General features: G+C 35.2%; 1 protein-coding gene across 1 annotated transcript in view; it reads right to left on the bottom strand.

Moving 5' to 3' along the window:
* Nucleotides 1-1,808: 1,808 nt before the first annotated feature.
* The window catches only part of LOC106467385 (transmembrane and TPR repeat-containing protein 3-like), a gene marked incomplete at its 3' end in the record, with an annotated part of 57,572 nt that continues 41,659 nt past the window's right edge, over nt 1,809-17,721 (bottom strand). Inside the window, exons 5-7 of the mRNA XM_022395563.1 lie at nt 13,245-13,360; nt 2,768-2,940; nt 1,809-2,061 (exon numbers count right to left, since the gene is read on the bottom strand). Coding sequence (XP_022251271.1) covers nt 1,809-2,061; nt 2,768-2,940; nt 13,245-13,360 — 542 coding nt within the window. The remainder of the gene's footprint in view (nt 2,062-2,767; nt 2,941-13,244; nt 13,361-17,721) is intronic.

The following is a 17,721-nucleotide window of genomic DNA, read 5'->3' as shown; positions in this document are numbered from 1 at the left end:
TTTTTTGTTGTTCGAGCTGCCACTGTTGCAGGTTTTCTTGCCACTGCTGTTGTCTCTCTTCTTGTTTCTTTTCTTTTTCCTCCAACAACTGCTGGAATCTCTCTTCTTGTTTATTTTGCTGTTCGAGCTGCCACTGTTGCAGGTTTTCTTGCCACTGCTGTTGTCTCTCTTCTTGTTTCTTTTCTTTTTCCTCCAACAACTGCTGGAATCTCTCTTCTTGTTTATTTTGCTGTTCGAGCTGCCACTGTTGCAGGTTTTCTTGCCACTGCTGTTGTCTCTCTTCTTGTTTCTTTTCTTTTTCCTCCAACAACTGCTGTAATCTCTATTGTTTATTTTGTTGTTCGAGCTGCCACTGTTGCAGGTTTTCTTGCCACTGCTGTTGTCTCTCTTCTTGTTTCTTTTCTTTTTCCTCCAACAACTGCTGTAATCTCTCTTCTTGTTTATTTTGCTGTTCGAGCTGCCACTGTTGCAGGTTTTCTTGCAAATGCTGTAATCTCTCTTCTTGTTTATTTTCTCGTTCTTCTTGTTCCTTGTGCTGTTCTTGTATTGCTGCCATGAAGTCTGCTATGCTGTAGTTTGATTTGCCGCTTCTCGTTTCCATTTTTTTTGTCCCACTCTCTGACACCAATTTGTTATGTCTCCGTTTGTTAATTAACTTTCCGTAACTTCGTTCCGACGAAACTTTAGCGACACAAGTCCTTTCTTAATAAAACTGGTTTATTATTTCCGAATATAACTTTGCCGATACACTTATTTTCAACAGTCGCTCTATAACAAACACTATAACAACGAACTTCAACAATACGTCTCTCTCTGACTGCAGTTCAATTACTCACTACCTACACACACACATCGTCGCGCAACGTTGTCACCCTCTTATATATATACCAGACTACCCTATATCTAGTAATCTCCCGACTATTCCCGAAGGTTCGAGAGGTGGCGTGACAGTCACGTGACCTCGCTGACGCAACAATATATTAAAATGTCATGAGATAAAGTGAATGCTTAATATACTAATTATTCCTGCTTTTAATTTGCGAAAATTTTACTGATTCATTTTATAATTAACCCCGTAAATGTCAAGGTTTCGTTTTCCTAAACAAGTCATATTCCGGGATAAGTGAACGGCAAACCTTGATCAAATATCTTTAGTCAATTCGTCGTGTACTTGTTGAATAGAAGTGTAAGTCCGACATAAAAAAAAAATACTGTATGGTTTCACTATGTTTGTTAAAGAATCGTTGTGTGTTTTGTAATTAATGGTTATCTAAATAATGGACAAGATAGATTGCAAATACCCTATATGAAATAATTGTGACTCGGGCAAAAAATAACTGCGACTTGGGCAAAAAAATAACTGTGACTTGGGCAAAAAAATAACTGCGATTTGGGCAAAAAATAACTGTGACTTGGGCAAAAAAATAACTGTGACTTGGGCAAAAAAATAACTGCGATTTGGGCAAAAAATAACTGCGACTTGGGCAAAAAAATAACTGTGACTTGGGCAAAAAAATAACTACGACTTGGGCAAAAAAATATCTGTGACTTGGGCAAAAAAATATCTGTGACTTGGGCAAAATAAATATCTGTGACTTGGGCAAAACAAATATCTGTGACTGGCAGCTAAAACTTCGAAGAAAGTTTAACAACAAAACAATTCTAAGCAAATAAGTTAATTAATATAATGTAAATACGGAATGCGGCTAATTAATTTGTTTAAAAAATAAGAACATTGACAAACAGATGTAAAGGTTTATTGTTCCATAAAAGCAGTAAATGAGAATTTACGAGACATTTCAGCTTACCATAATAACAACTTCTGAGTGGTCATCGTCCGAACTTAGTCCACTCCACATCAGGAGGCCGAAGAAAAGATAAAACACAACCGAAAAAATGTTTCTTGGATCCGTAAAGGTTTCCACCAGAGGTATGGTCCCCATTGTCCAATCACAACACAGGTCGCAAGGAAATAACATCAGCCACGCGTTAACTGGCAGTAAATAGTTATACGTCAACTGCCGTGCTGGGACATCCGCCACAGCGGCTGGATTGTCGAACCTACAGATTACGTGAGAGTATTATAACAAATAGGTTACGCACTGGTGAAAGCCAAGTACTTAGTAGTATGCATGGTGGGGAGCTATATTATTATATTTCCACCGGGATAATACGGACTACTAACCGAGTCAGTCAGTGTATGGACTCAGTCTGCTCTGTTCTGTCTGTAAATGTTTGTACTCTACAAGAACAGTGTATTTACCCTTCAGTACAAACAAATTAAATTGTATGTCCCTCTCCTTATCGGCAATGCTTAAGTTCGTCAGGCCCTTCGGGTACCCTTTTTTTGGCTTGGGCCCCCACACAATTGCGGGGGCGTACTTACGCCACTGGTTGATTGTGACTACGTTTAAAAAATAGTATTTCATCAGTTTGTAAAAAATCTACTTGTCAAAGAAGAATACGTTTTACTCCTAAAGGTAGGCCGGTGAGTAAAACAGATTAGCCTACTTTTTTTACACAAAAAAAAATACTGTTCTATATTTCTCATGATTACTTAAACAGTGATTTTAGGCCAAAATATTTCAACGGATGAATTAGTACAATTTAACTGAGAAATCCAAAAAATGCACATACAATAATTAACTAAACCATTTATCGAAAACTAATATCAACATGATTCTTTTGTTTCTTGATTTTAGTTTTTGTTACATCGCTAATTACTTTGGTTTCATTTTTTTACAGAATTATTTCCAAGACAACTTACTTGGTGAATACGGGGAGTTGGGCGCCCATAACCCTCACTCTCCCGAATAAAAGTAACAAGGCACCAACAACAAGGATAACCATTCGAGTTACAGCTTCACGTAGCCAGGGAGGGGGTGGGGATTTGGAAGTCATCAGATTCTGAGATATACGGAGGATATCTGGAAGTCGTAACTGAAAGTAATAAATTTAAATACGTTCAGAAACATTTGCTACACTAACTATTAAATTATTTTGTGCAATTAATTAGAATGTTATTGCAAATTATCGCAGTTTCAAGTGTTCTATTGCTGTTTGTGACTGGGTCTTCGCCAAATGAATGCAAAACAACATATTCGATCACAAATGTTTTTCATACGCTAACTATCCCCCTCCCCCAACCAATGTAAAATATTAGTCAAATCCCAACTCCTCAGGATAAAACATATCAAATGATCACATACGAATGTTTCACAATTTTACTCGATCACAAATGTTTTTCATACGCTAACTACCCCCCTCCCTCAACCAATGTAAAATATTAGTCAAATCCCAAGTCCTCAGGATAAAACATATCAAATGATCACATACGAATGTTTCATAATTTTCTATGAACTTGACACTTCTTTATACTTTTTGAATACATTCAATTTTTCGAATCTTCCCGGGAGTCACATTCATAACCCCTGATGAATCAAGTCAAATGTCAAGCCAACAGGCCGCTTTAAACCTGCTGAGGCCAGTAGTTTTGACACGTCGAATTTTGAAAATCGAATTTTTTAAGCTTCGAATATACACGCATAGTTTTTTAGCATAGGTGGCTCGAAGTAATTAAATGATCATTCACGAGATTAAATGTATTTTCAAAAAGCATTTAACAAGATGCCACATAAAGGGCTTGTAAAAAATATCTCTATAGGTGTGGGGGATAAGTTAGCAAATTGGATAGAAGAGTAGCTGGATGGAAGAAAGCAGAGGTTTGTTACAAGTGGAGTTCAGTCAAACTGGATTAATGTCAAATCTTACAGGATCAACGATAGTGTGTAAAATGTTCGCAAAAATCCATATTATTGTTCAGCTATCTTTATTAATACCACGAAATTGGGATTAAATGTTAAATTTTCTCGAGGGATTAACTCTTCGTCCAAAGATTGGAACCAAGTTCTCATTTACAGTTAGTATAATTTGCGTTTACTTCGTCCTAGTAAACTTGTAATTGTTGGTTTGCGCACGTCATTTGTACTAGTATTTTTGTATTCCGTATATCAACAATGAAAACAACAGTGACGTCAATAAAACTTGTTTTTACAAAATAAAAAGATCGTAAATGTTTAATGTAACAAAAAATCAATGAAACCAATACAATTATGATCCAGAATTAATAAAATATAGGCATGAATATTAAAAAAAAGACATAAAAAATATTACGTTTGATCAAAATACTTGTGGAGGCTCTGACGAGCCGTCTCTGCACAGTGCTACTCTCATCACGAAACCGGTTGTAAAAAAATTGTGCATAAAGCTCATTCTAAATTTGGATTTTCATTTTCTTTCATAGATGGGCATGATAAATAATTTATAAAGACTATATGACAGAAGTTGGTTGAATGAGTTCATCATTATGTTTTGGAATTTGGAGATAATATTCCATTTTTCATTAAATTAATGGTAATTTTCGACCTAGGTACCATAGGTTCTATTAAATTGTTGGTATAGGCGTATGACCATTATGGAAAACTGAAAGGCTAACTTCAGGATATAAGGTTTATTTATAATATCCAGTGGTTGTATTGTAGTAACTTGTTTTTATTATAATTATTTTTTATTAGGAGCAACTATCTTTCCACAAATGGTTATAGACAGCGGTAAATCTACGGTCTTACAACGCTAAAATCCGGCGTTCTGTTCCTCGCGGTGGATACCGCAGATAGCCCAATGTGGCTTTGCTCTAAAAAACCAAATATAAAAAGCAAACAAACTTTGAATGGTAGTTTTAGATGTGGGGTTCAAATAAAGTGAGAGCAAGAAAACGATGCAGCAATGTTGGTCCTACCTTACAGATACCTCTCTTACTAAGATACTTTTTTATCATTCTCAGACTGTAGTTCGTATCCTAATTTTCTTAGCTCATCTTTAATTGGCAACGCTCTTTGTTTTTGAGTTGTATCCGATATATCCATACACAGACAGTCACATACAAATAGTTCACAAAACAAGTCTGATAACTTTTGGGCTAGCCTAGCCTAGTACTAAACTCTGAATTTCAAGGACTATGATCCGCATTCTGTTGCCATAAAATCATTCTCCGCGCCTTGGAGACGTGAATTCGCTAAAAGTGTGGTTTGGTTTGTTATCAGTTTCGCGTAAGGATATTTGAGGTGTATGTGCGCTAACCGTGCATAATTTTGAAGTTACAGATTAGAGGGCAGGCAGCTACTCAACACTACCCACCGCCAACTCTTGGGCTACTCTTTTACCAACGAATAGTGGGGTTGACTGTCACATTATAAAGCCCCTACGTCTGAAAGGGCAAGTATGTTCGGTGACGGGGATTGTAACTCGCCACTCGCAGATTGCGAGTCGAGCGCCCTAACCACCAGACCAGGATACGTTAAAAAAGTGACAGTCAACTTTCATTATGCTGTTAAGTAGTTGCTTTTCCTCTATCTAGTCTATCACTTCAAAATTCACTTCACAGATAGGCCTTGTGTAGCTGTGCAAAAAATTCCGAAACAAACAGAAAAGAAAAATACCAACCAAAGGCAAACGCCCACCAGAGAAAAGGTGCTTATTATTATACACAAGCTGATAGTTTTCACAAAATAGTCTCAAATGTCACCTTGTTCTAAAAAAAAACACCTTTGAAGCTTAAACGAAGAAAAACGCCGAATAAGATGGAAACCGATTGTAAAAGTCAATGGTACATTGGATTAAATGTACTTGACCTAAACACATTATCATTTTCTGTGCTTTATCGCACACACAATATTTGGTTTCAAATGTTTTGACGTGGCAGATAACTAAAAAAACTACAGAGATTCTTAGACGTCACCAGAAAACTAACTAAGCTGAGTAGTATGAAAAACCTAAAAACGAAAACGTCGTTTCGACACACCACTTTATCGCAAACAAGCCGTACACACACGTATTACATCCTTTAATTTAGCCTAACCATCTGCTAAGAAGAAAGGTTATTTTATTATTAAAGCGAAGATAATATAAAGTGGCACACGTAAAAGCACATTGTGAATTTTTGCACTACCTCACGTCAAAATCGTGAAGAGTGTTATTAATGATGACAAACTATCACGAAATTAAATTCTAGAAGTCTGTATTTTCATTACTTTTCTTCTTTGTTAAGTAAGCCTAGTGTCTAGGTGAATAAAAAAAAACTAATACCATAAGCCATAGTTACGGTGACAATGTCCGAATTAGAAAACCGCCTTTTTTATTTGACGACAATAAAACGCTGCACAATATGCTTGCTACCCGTGCTGTGCCCACAGCAGGAATAATTCAAAATGTTACCGTTATAAGCTCTCAAGAAATCGAATGTATGAGAATAAAAGTAAAAAATAACTAGCAAACTGACGCGGAATAATTCAACTTATTTTTCAATTTTAGTAGCTATGTTGTATATTTCTCCAGGCCTGAAAAGTATTAAAATTATCTTAACAGAATAAGGAACAATTTTTTCCTTACTGGAGATAATTTTCTAACTGTTTTTTTTTTTCACACTAAGTATAGCGATCAAAGTTCAGGTTCTATTCTTTCTTTTTATTTCCATTACTGGATATGGTGGTAGTACGCTCATATTCTGGTTGAGAGCTGTTTTATAACTGAATTTCAAGAGATTCTTGCATTCTAAAGTAAAATTCTTCTCGAGAATGAAGAAAGACACGGAAAAGAATGGAGTTAGACATAACACGAGCCCCCCAGTGGCACAGCGGCATGTCTGCGGAATTACAACGCTAGAATCCGGGTTTCGATACTCGTGGTGGGCAGAGCACAGATAACCCATTGTGTAGCTTTGTGCTTAATTACAAAGAAACAAACATAACACGAACATTCGTTTATTAAATGGTTGATAATAATTCTGGCGTTGTAGATTCTAGCGTTGCAGTGTTTTTATTCGACTGCAGAGCCTTTTAAAGGTGAACTAAACGCTAAGTATAAATAAATATTTAACTACGTTTTCTATGGCTCTGTAATAAGCTTGAGAGCTTCTAACACAAAAATTCGGGGCTCAATTTATGATGCGGGTACAGCGTAGTTAAGCACTTGTGCAGCGTTGCGCTTAACAACAAGCTAAAAACATATTTTTAGTTCCCGTCCTTTATGTTGTTCCCACAGTGAACATTTATGACATGATTGATTTTTTTACCTGAGCTTTAAAAATCTAACCACATATAAAGATCGTATCTGGGTAACGTATCAGGTTACAACTGATAATGAGAACTGCCTAATGTAAAAGTGGACTTACAGTTGCAAATGCACAAAGTTAAGACCTTGACAAGCATATTTGAAATGGGCAAAACCTGTACAAAGACAGTATAATTATCAAATAAATACTATTCACAATCACATAATCACAGCGATTGTCTGCCAGCGTGTATATTATCTGTCTCATATTTTTTCTTTATTTTCATGATTTTGTGTAAAAAACTATCAACCGTATTTTCGCTATATTTTGCTAAATTTGTATTTTCCAATACAAATTATCTGCTTAATTTATTATCTGTTTTCTTGTATTTCTCAAAATGTCAAATAAAATAACTCACCGTGAAAATACTACGCCTTAATTCAAGGTAGGGTTTGTTTGTTTGTTTGTTTGTAATTAAGCATAAAGTTACAAAATGGGCTATCTGTGCTTTGCCCACCACGGGTATCGTAACCCAGTTTCTAGCGTTGTAAGTCTGCAGACATACCGATGTTCCATTGAGGGGCTCAAGTTAGGAAAGCAGTGTAATTATACAACATAGTAAAGTAACGTAACTGATTCATTCAGAAATATATCGGCTCTAGGGTCTCATTGTTTGGGGGGAGAGGTGTATTTTGAGGGCTCTCTAATGTAGAGATGTATTAAACTAACGACTCAGCAGATATAGGAGGGAACATACAGCTACAATTTCCACTGCTTAATATTTAATAACTTTGTAAATTTTTGTGATTTTGACTAGAATTTGTGGGCCCCTTTATGCCCGCTAGGAAGGAAGACAAATATTTTTCTGTTTCCCCATCCCCTTGCTAGCGCCGCCTTTAATGTATGCGTTTGTTAGATATTTATCTCAAAAAGTTCAAACACAAAACTCCACAATCGTATTTGTTTCCCTTTCATTACCAAGAAACGTACAAAACGCACCCACAGTTTTTACAATTGGCCACATTTTTCACTAAAATGAATACATGGATAAAATGGATATATAATAATTAATTGGAAATTAGACATTAAGTTATATATATATGTGTGTGTGTGTGTTTCAAGCACCGCAGGTATAAGACTTTAAATAATTAAGGGAGGCTTATATAAGTCTTGCTGGTTATACATTTGTTCCAAAACTTGGTAATAAGTTATATACCCATTTACCAAGTCTAGACATAATCCATTTTTGATAATACTCCTTCACACAAATTAATATCTCCAAATCCGTAACATCGTGTATAAAACGAGGACAGAATATATCCTTAATTGGTAAACCCTTCCTGCCAAACGTGAATTAAAGTTACCTACAAATACGAAGCACTTGAATCTACGACTTACATTTGGGACATGTAACGTAAACTCACATATTATACCGTGTAACCACAGAAAGAGGAAATTCGTGTAAGTTTCACATGAGTACACGATTTTCAGGAACTCTGGTGGTTAACTCTAATTTCAGAATTGCTTTCCATCGCCTGTATCTGTAAACGCTATCACATCCCCCTTGTGGCACCCAATCAATTTTGTCTGGACATTGTGGTGTGACGGCAACAGAGGCGATTCATTTTCCCTGTACACTTTATCTCGGCTCCACGACAGTCACAATACAAGTTTTCAAGTCTCACAGAGAACACTTGATAGATGACTTCGAATGACTCAGGCCTGCATTTAGTACTTCTTTTTTTTTTCCATCCTGTTACCAATCAGTGGTAATACAGTCCTAAAGACCTATCTATCACGGGTCGACACACCCACTCTCAGTGTCAACCCTAAAAAAATCGAATAAGTCCAAGTGCGAATAATAATAACAACTCAACATCTTCCCTAGCTTGTGGCTATCGCAGCTCTTCTTTAATCCGATTATTCTTATACATTAATAATGAACTTTCTTGGCACTCCTTTTCCAATCAAGTCTTACTTTCCTTCATCTTTCCAAAATCGTTATTAATCATTCGTGTTTAGAATTGCAATTGGCTGGAAACTAAACTAAAAGGCTTTTACATCTTTAACATGGAATAACACCTATCGTGCAAGCGATAACAATCACAGAGATATAAATACAGAGGGATAGTTGATGATTAGCTGTCATTACGGGACGGTACTAGAACGGGCACTGCTGAGCTTTGCGATTTAAACAAAAGATTAAAAATCACATTATCCTGTATTAAAGAATATTCAGCATTGTTTCTGACGGTAAAGTTTTCCGATTAGGGTTTTAAGGATATGCGAACATGTCGAAGCAAGATTCGGTGAGTGTTACACTAATGCGTGAATTTTTATGATAATTTCAACAGATTCGTTCAGTATTAAAAAAGCTTTATACCAGTATTGCATATTTGAAACTTTCTCCATTCTCTCGTGCTTCTGAGTAGAAAATAAGTGTTATTGTTTAACGATTTTTTGTTTGTTTGTTTTAACATAATATGATATTTGCGCTCTGTCCACAACAAGGATTCGAACCCCGGATTTCGGCTATGTAAATCCGTAAACATACCGCTATATTTTTTCATTTTATATGATTATATTATCACTTACGTACAATAAATTAAACTACCAATAAATTATTACGAAAGAGATATACTATAATTACAATTATATAAAGACTTTTTTTGGAAGATCCAAACATATAAACAACCTTGTTAAAAAAAATACACACACACACACACACACAACTATATAAGCATTGTTTGTTTTACAGTTTCGAGTAAAGCTACACTGCGCATAGTTTTCCCTAATTTTGAACTGATAAACTAGAGGGATAGCAGCTAATAAACATATCCACAGCCAACTCTTAGGTTACTCTTGTCTAATTGAATGGACAGATTGGACTGTCGCTCTTATAACGCATCCATGGCCCTAAATAAGAGAGTTTTGCACCTTGAATCCTCGGATTCACAGTCATGAAATGCTGAACACTATACCATACCCACACTCCTAACTATGCAACACCTAAAAGAAGTACATTTTTTACTTCATAACGTAACATGAATGTTCTTCTCAAAAAACAACAAAAAATGTTATAGATTATTGTAGGTCTAATACGGCAGAAACTGTGAAGGAGATTGTTATAGAGCACAATGGCGAGCATATGATTAATCGATTACTGTTTGATTGTTTGTATAAACACAAAGCTACACATAATGGATTATTTGAGCTGTGTCTGACGCGAAGAACGAACTTCGAATTACAGTGTTATAAGCCCTGAAACTTAGAAAGAGAATTCAGAAGACAACATCATTGTGACCTGTTTTGTTCAGATGAAACGCATATGATTTCCCGAACACTTTAAAAATAATCAATATGTAAAACCTCCCTGTATTTACGTGATCACATAAGGCAGTCTACCTCTGAATAAGCGTGCGGATGCAATGTTATTCCTAAAGTTAATTCTTCACTGATAGATGCAATGCTAGATGTTCTTCCACAAGTTCCCCCGAAAGTGTTCTGTTTCAAGAGTAAATAAAACCAAAATTAAGAGTATTTATTTGTTTTGAATTTCGCGCAAAGCTACACGAGGGCTATCTGCGCTAGCCGTCCCTAATTTAGCAGTGTAAGACTAGAGGGAAGGCAGCTAGTCATCACTCTTTTACCAACGAATAGTGGGATTGACCGTCACATTATAACGTCCTCACTGCTGAAAGGGCGAGCATGTTTGTCGTGACGGGTATTCGAACCCGCGACCATCAAATTGCGAGTCGAGCGCCCTAACCACTTGGCCATGCCGGGCCAAATTAAGAGTAACGAATATTTTTATTTATTGCTTTTGAAGTTCATATGTCATGCTGTGTTGTAGCCTACAGAGTGCATAATTCTTCTCGTGCTTCATGGCATGCGCACGTTTTACTGACGTCTCGACAGTACAAATTGCAACGTTAAGCAACCATTAGGTGACGTCATTTTAGTGTCTACTGACTGATAGACAACACACTACCGTACAGTAGTGAGAGTGGTTAAAACAGGTGACCCCTCCAGGATGTCTTCGGCCCCTATCGTGGAAATAAACTTTAGAATGTGAGTGCATACTCCCACACTATAAAAGTCTCAAAACTAAATCAATAATTAATGTAAGTAAACATTATATTGAAAATCTCCTTATAAGATTGATAGTAAAAATTAGCGCACGACACTATTTATTTCACATTTCAGCCGCTGTGCGAAGTTCTACTCATCATTATATCTTTATAAGTGTAAGAAATCACAAAACATAGTACAACTTGAAGAATCAATCTGAACAAAAACCCTGAGAAGTGAAAGCTGTGACTGTATTTTCTCAAAATCAGAAAATTAAAAGTACTATGCACACTACAAAAAAAATATATAATTATGAAAAAATTACAGAAAAAGGGGTGATATAAATGTGTTGTATAAAAGAATCATTCGTACAAGTTTCTCTCACACCTCTTTCGGGAGAATCAAATGGAGAAAGCTTTACGATCAATCGGGTAGGTCATAGGTGGGAACTTATCTTTAGAAATTCATATGTCTAAATGACCATAATAAGGTTCAGGCAATATTTTATCGTCCTCATTTTGAAAAACTCATTCCAAATGCAAAGGCTATATTTTCAAAAGGCATTATGATCGCCACGGGAATAAGCCACAAAGGGAGGAAGCTGTAGATGATTACCATTACTTTATCCACCAAGTTTAGTTCTTGGTACAAAGGAATATGTCCTGATGAGATGCTTTTGGAAAATATTTTCCATTTTATGGGAATGATGCCAAACAGGTGCGACAATGCATCACAACAGATTTTTTCCAGTCTGTAATGCAGCTGAAGAAAATAGAAAGCCATAGCTAGCCCATTTCAAACCTACCCGAACTATTACTCTATGGGTCGTGAAGGGACTATTGTGTTTTTGTTAGACTCGAAAACCATGAAATGTACGAGAAAATTTATTAATGAGAGTTAAAAATCATTATAAAAAACACTTCTATATTGTTTAGACTAACGTCCTAATAATTTTCAATTCGTTCTTTAAGATCAAATAAAACACATCGCGCCACTTCAATCATGTCTTATGTACGGCAGTAGAATGTTTTTATTTAATTTCGTTATCTATCAACATCCAGTTTTTATATATATTATATATAATCAACCTAAAAACGAATCTTAAAACCTTTCATTTTCGTTGACCGAATACGAAACTCTTTAATATCCCAAGCTTTCTTAACAGAATTTTCCATTTAAAATAATTTAATTAAAAACGTCCTTGGGCAGAAAATTGTGGAAAAACGATGAAACACAGAAGTACAATATATATAACAAGAAATATATGATAACATACGTCTAGTTTTGGAGAAGGATGCATCAAGAAGCAATTATAGTTTCGGTTTTGAATTTCCCAAGTGCAGCATTCAGGATTCATTAAAAATTATTAGTGAGCTGGAAAGTAAATCGCTGAATAAAAATTAGTTAGTTAATTCAGATAAAGCAACGAGTCACAGACAAAAAATTAAATATTCTGATACTCGTCTATTAACGATCTCCGACAGCAAATGAATATGTACTTGCCATGTTGTCAGCTATGAAGGTTCAGACTTGACTCGAGCTTATATTTTAACTATTTTAAAAAAAACCAAAATCAAATACTCCTAAAACTAGCTTCAACATAAGGTCTCTCAGCTTTCTGTTTACGTTGAAATCTCTCTCTATCTTTTACATACATACATAAAACTCCAAGAAAGTATTAAACTTTGTGAACTTAAATACATAATTACAGCCAGTGAAAGTTGTTGTTGTTTATTATTAAGCACAAAGCTACACAAAGGGCTATCTGTGCTCTGCCCACCACGGGTATCGAAACCCGGTTTCTAGCGGCCAGTGAAAGACAGCAAAATATAACTTGTCCACATAACTTGATCTGGTATCGTTTTGAACTCGAAAACATCTTGCAAGTAATGCGTAATGAACTGGAAATTATACATAGAATAGTTATGTTTGAAAACAAAAACCTGCCACATAAATACTGCTGATGAAAGAGTCCTAGTAAAACGTGTAAGTTAGGTAGTTATACAAAATCAACTACAAAATGACCGTAGAAAAGTATTGTAATAAGTATAGACAACAAACTCACCTTTTGAGCAACAAACACTTCGTATGCACAACACAATCCGACCACAGTAATTCCTTGCTCTTTACACAGTGTCGCTACTGTCATGAGAAACACACATTCCAAGAGTAGCGGCCATTCTGCAAGAACAAGTTTAGTCATTTGCTTTTTTATGTTTGAAAAAACTTAATATCGTAAAATAGTTTAGAAGTTAATCAGATGACCATAAAATATTATCCAAAAATCTCACAAATTTCTTTTCTCTCTTTCTCTTTTTTTAATATAAGTTGAATCATTTGGTCACTTAGAATCAGCTTCAACTGGTCTCGGTTTTAAATTCAGTAAGAAGACAACCAGCAAACTATTTTAAACTGACTGTTGTAGTATGACCTTTACGGAAGACTTATGAAAATATGTTGTAAACAAATACATATTACTTTAATTATGTAGGGTTTCTCTACAATAAAGCCCCCACTGTGTACATATTTTCAAGTTGACTTGTACTACTAGTCTGAAACATACATATTAGACACTGCAGAAGAGGTTTGAAGACCAAATCACTAAATGCTTACATTAAGGTTGAAGCGATTGGATATAAATATCAATAATTATCACAGTTATTATTCCATACGATCATCTAAATCTAATTATTAATTAATTATTCTTTTTACTTATTAATGTACACTGATCACAACCTAGCTTTATCAGTACCCTAAAAAAAAAGTAACTAATCAAATTAATAGGTAGATCGAGGTGATCGTATATTAGGCTATCATAGTAGCTACGAGATGGCGCCACTGCTCTATTTTACAGGCAGTGTCGCTAGTTTTTATGGGCTTCTTAGATATCCGTTTGTGTGATAATGAAATGTTTGAATTACGTTCTGGGTTTTCAAACATAAATTACTCGTGGTTAAGACAAAGTTTGTTATTTAAGGAGAAAAGTCATTAGAAAATAATCAGGTTTGTGATGTTTCAGAAATTCTGAAGGCATCGTTAAAGGAGAGGTTTTTACCTCCAATAGGTATTAAGAATACACGCCAAGCATAAGGCAATTAATTATAAAGAACACAATACTTTGCACAATATTTGAGTTCATAAGTTTGGATGGCTGAAAGTTTTGCTCTTCGTGGTTGTCTTATGGATAGAATTTTTCTCATATTTATTCTTTACCTAGAATAGCGTGGAAAATGAATATTATGTTATCAAAAATTCAAGGCGCCCAACGCTAGTTTACTCCGAGTTAAGGCACCAAACGCTAGTCTACTCCGAGTCAAGCGGTTAGTGCTAGTCTACTCCGAGTCAAGACGCCCAACGCTAGTCTAATATGAACAGAGGCGTCCAGCGCTAGTCTACTTCGAGTCAAGGCGTCTAACGATAACCTACTTGGAGTCAAGGCGACTAGCGCTGGTCTACTCCGAGTCAAGGCACCTAACGATAACCAACTTCGAGTCAAGGCGACTAGCGCTGGTCTACTCCGAGTCAAGGCACCTAGCGATAGTCTACTTCGAGTCAAGGTGACTAGCGCTGGTCTACTCCGAGTCAAGGCACCTAGCGATAGTCTACTTCGAGTCAAGGTGACTAGTACTAAGAGTACTCTGAGTCCTGCGATCTGCGAACACAATCTAGTCGTTTGACTGTTTACATTCACTTTTTTTCTTCTCACTTTATGTAAATTTCGTTTGGTAATTTATGAAGGGAGATTGTAGAGTCTATTTTACGCAAGTTGATGCGTCCAACTGCACAGAATTTTTGTTTGTGTTGATTCTTCTTTTTCTTAATTACTGCATCACTTGACATAACGTTATCATACACCAACGTTTTTATTCGGCCACCCTCAATAATTCGCAAGTTAGCTACCAGGGCTGAGCCACAGTCTACAACACTAATTTCTAACCATGACAACGATATACGTTCTGTAAGAAGGATAACATAAAAAAAAAAATCCACAATACTCTCTAGTCAATAAAGTGAAATAAAGCCGAAATGCATTGTCAGATGTTACCAGTTAAAACATACAGGCTTTAATAAATATTAATAAGCGTCTTGAAATTCTGACATTATCTTTGGGCTCCATGTTCTTAAATTCATTCCTTTTAAAGAAAGTTCGGTACTCTAATACATCAAACATATGGAGATGAATGCTCATCAATTAAATATGCACTCTTCTTATCCTCACATCAGCTGTGTATGTCGTATACACTAGTATATATATTACAGTAAAGAAACGATGAAAGTTGATTATTTTAAGTTTCAGTAAAAATATTTATTCCTTCAGAAAATTTAAACGTCGAATATCACTTATACCCCTTTGTTAGTCTTTAAATGCAAAGGTAGGAATTAACTTATACGTCTGATATATTGAGAAAAACAAATTCTCTCTACATTACGGTTTGTAATAAGCCTCGATGCTTACCGCTGAGCCACTGGTGGCAATTGAAGCTGTAAAATTAAACAATAACTAAGCCAGTATCACTATAAGACTATTTTAAAATATCCAAACTAAAAGTCAATTAAACAATACTTTCTGCAAAAATAATAACGATTCTTCAAAAGTGTAACTGTTCGAGTTGAAATGTTTTTTTTCTTCTTCTTCTTCACGTTGCATGTGGGAATCGGAAACTAAATGGTCTAAAAGCGACAATATTTTTGCTAAAAGACAAATACTCTAGGGCCCTGTACTTTTAGTTAGGGGAACAGAGAAATTTGTAGCAAGAATATCTAATACTGGGAAGGAAAATGTTTTAACATCAGTGTACAAATTACAAAGAACTATTTTTTTTAAATGAACAAACCTCCTCAGTCGATTATAAAGAAAAAATTAGAATAAAATATTTGTGATAATGAAAAAATGATAATAATTTTGTTGAAATGTGACTTATGATAAGAAAAACAGACCTATGTATGATTTATTTTTAAATCCCAATTATTCCGCCTTAAAGACTATCAATGCTTAACGCAGAATTTTTTACGTACCACAACTATACAAGACATGTTGGTTATTTCCCCGAAATGGGATCGAAACTGTCTGGAGGGGTCACCTGTTTTAACCACTCGCACCATTGTACGGTAGTTTGTTGTCTGTCAGTCAGTCAGTAGACACTAAAATGACGTCACATAAGGGACGGTTAACTTTGTAATTCGTACTGTCGTGACGTCAGTATAACGTGCGCATACTATGAATCACGTGAAGAATTGTTACTTTATAGGCTACAACACGGCATGTCATATGAACTTCAAAAGCAAGAAATAAAAATATTTGTTACTCTTAATTTTGGTTGTATTTACTCTTGAAACTGAAAACTTTCGGTAACCTTACGGAAGTATATCTAGTATGTATATTTGTTACGTTGCGTTAAAGAAGAAAACCAAAACTGATGACTAAAATGTAACATTTTAATGATGATGACTTTTAGAACCTTATAATAGTGTCCAATAAACAATATATTATAACCTTTCACAAATGTAACCTGAGAATCCGTTTTAAATCTATTCACATTAACAACTTACGAAATTGCATAATATTGACATTCGCATTAGTACAGACATGATCACATTGCCTGTTTATTAATAAATTAATTATTATTTGAAATAAACAAGAGGGAATCCTCAATAGCCGCGGCACTTGAAATTCTTTTAGGCAGGATTATATTAAATTAAGAGCTTTTTTTTTTAGCTATATCTTTGTGTGCCAGCAATACGAAGCTTGGTTTGCGCGTATACCCGATTCGATTTTATTACTCATCAGGATCTTTACCAGCCTACTCTCAACCTGAAATTATTTTAGGCAGGATTAGAGTAAATTAATCTATGAAACCTTGGGCGTCGTCAACATATATCAATCGAAAGGGTTTGAACTCCTGAGTTCAAAACTGTAATTAGATCTCAAATCGGTGAAGAGATGTCGGAGCTATGAGCTAAACGTTTGTACTTGAAAAAAATTCAGAGCCATTCTGTGAGCCGATATACCGTGGCTAAAAATATAAATTTTCTATAGATTTTGACAATGTCTTTATAATTATTTAGGATTAAAGTATATAAAAATAAATTAACGGAAAAAAATTGAAAAATGATAGAAGTACGATTGTAAAGTCATTAAAAAAGTTATTAACATATATTTTGCATAACACACGTTATTCTTTTACTATTGAAACTTAGTAATATAGAATACTAAAAGGCATTAGATATATGCATGGTTATGCTAATCTTTACGTGACACATAAAAGAAGCATATGTTTGGAAGAGAAATGTCTTCCAAACAAAGAAAATAACAAACAGAAATGAATTAACAGACTTTGCTAAGAATTTTCATCTACAGTTCTTTTAACTCTGTGACGGATTTATTATTCTATATTTATTTTAATATCGATGTTTATGTTTGTTTTTTGTTTTTAATTATGCACAAAGCTACACAAGAGCTATCTATGCTCTGCCACCACAGGTATCGAAACCCGGTTTCTAGCGTTGTAAGTCCGCAGACATACCGCTGTGCCACTGGGGGC

The sequence above is a fragment of the Limulus polyphemus genome, unplaced genomic scaffold (genome assembly GCF_000517525.1).
Source record: "Limulus polyphemus unplaced genomic scaffold, Limulus_polyphemus-2.1.2 Scaffold2595, whole genome shotgun sequence".
In the NCBI taxonomy this organism is placed as follows: domain Eukaryota; kingdom Metazoa; phylum Arthropoda; class Merostomata; order Xiphosura; family Limulidae; genus Limulus; species Limulus polyphemus.
The sequence above is the reverse complement of the archived record's forward strand: the minus strand, read 5'-3'. Positions and strand labels throughout refer to the sequence as shown.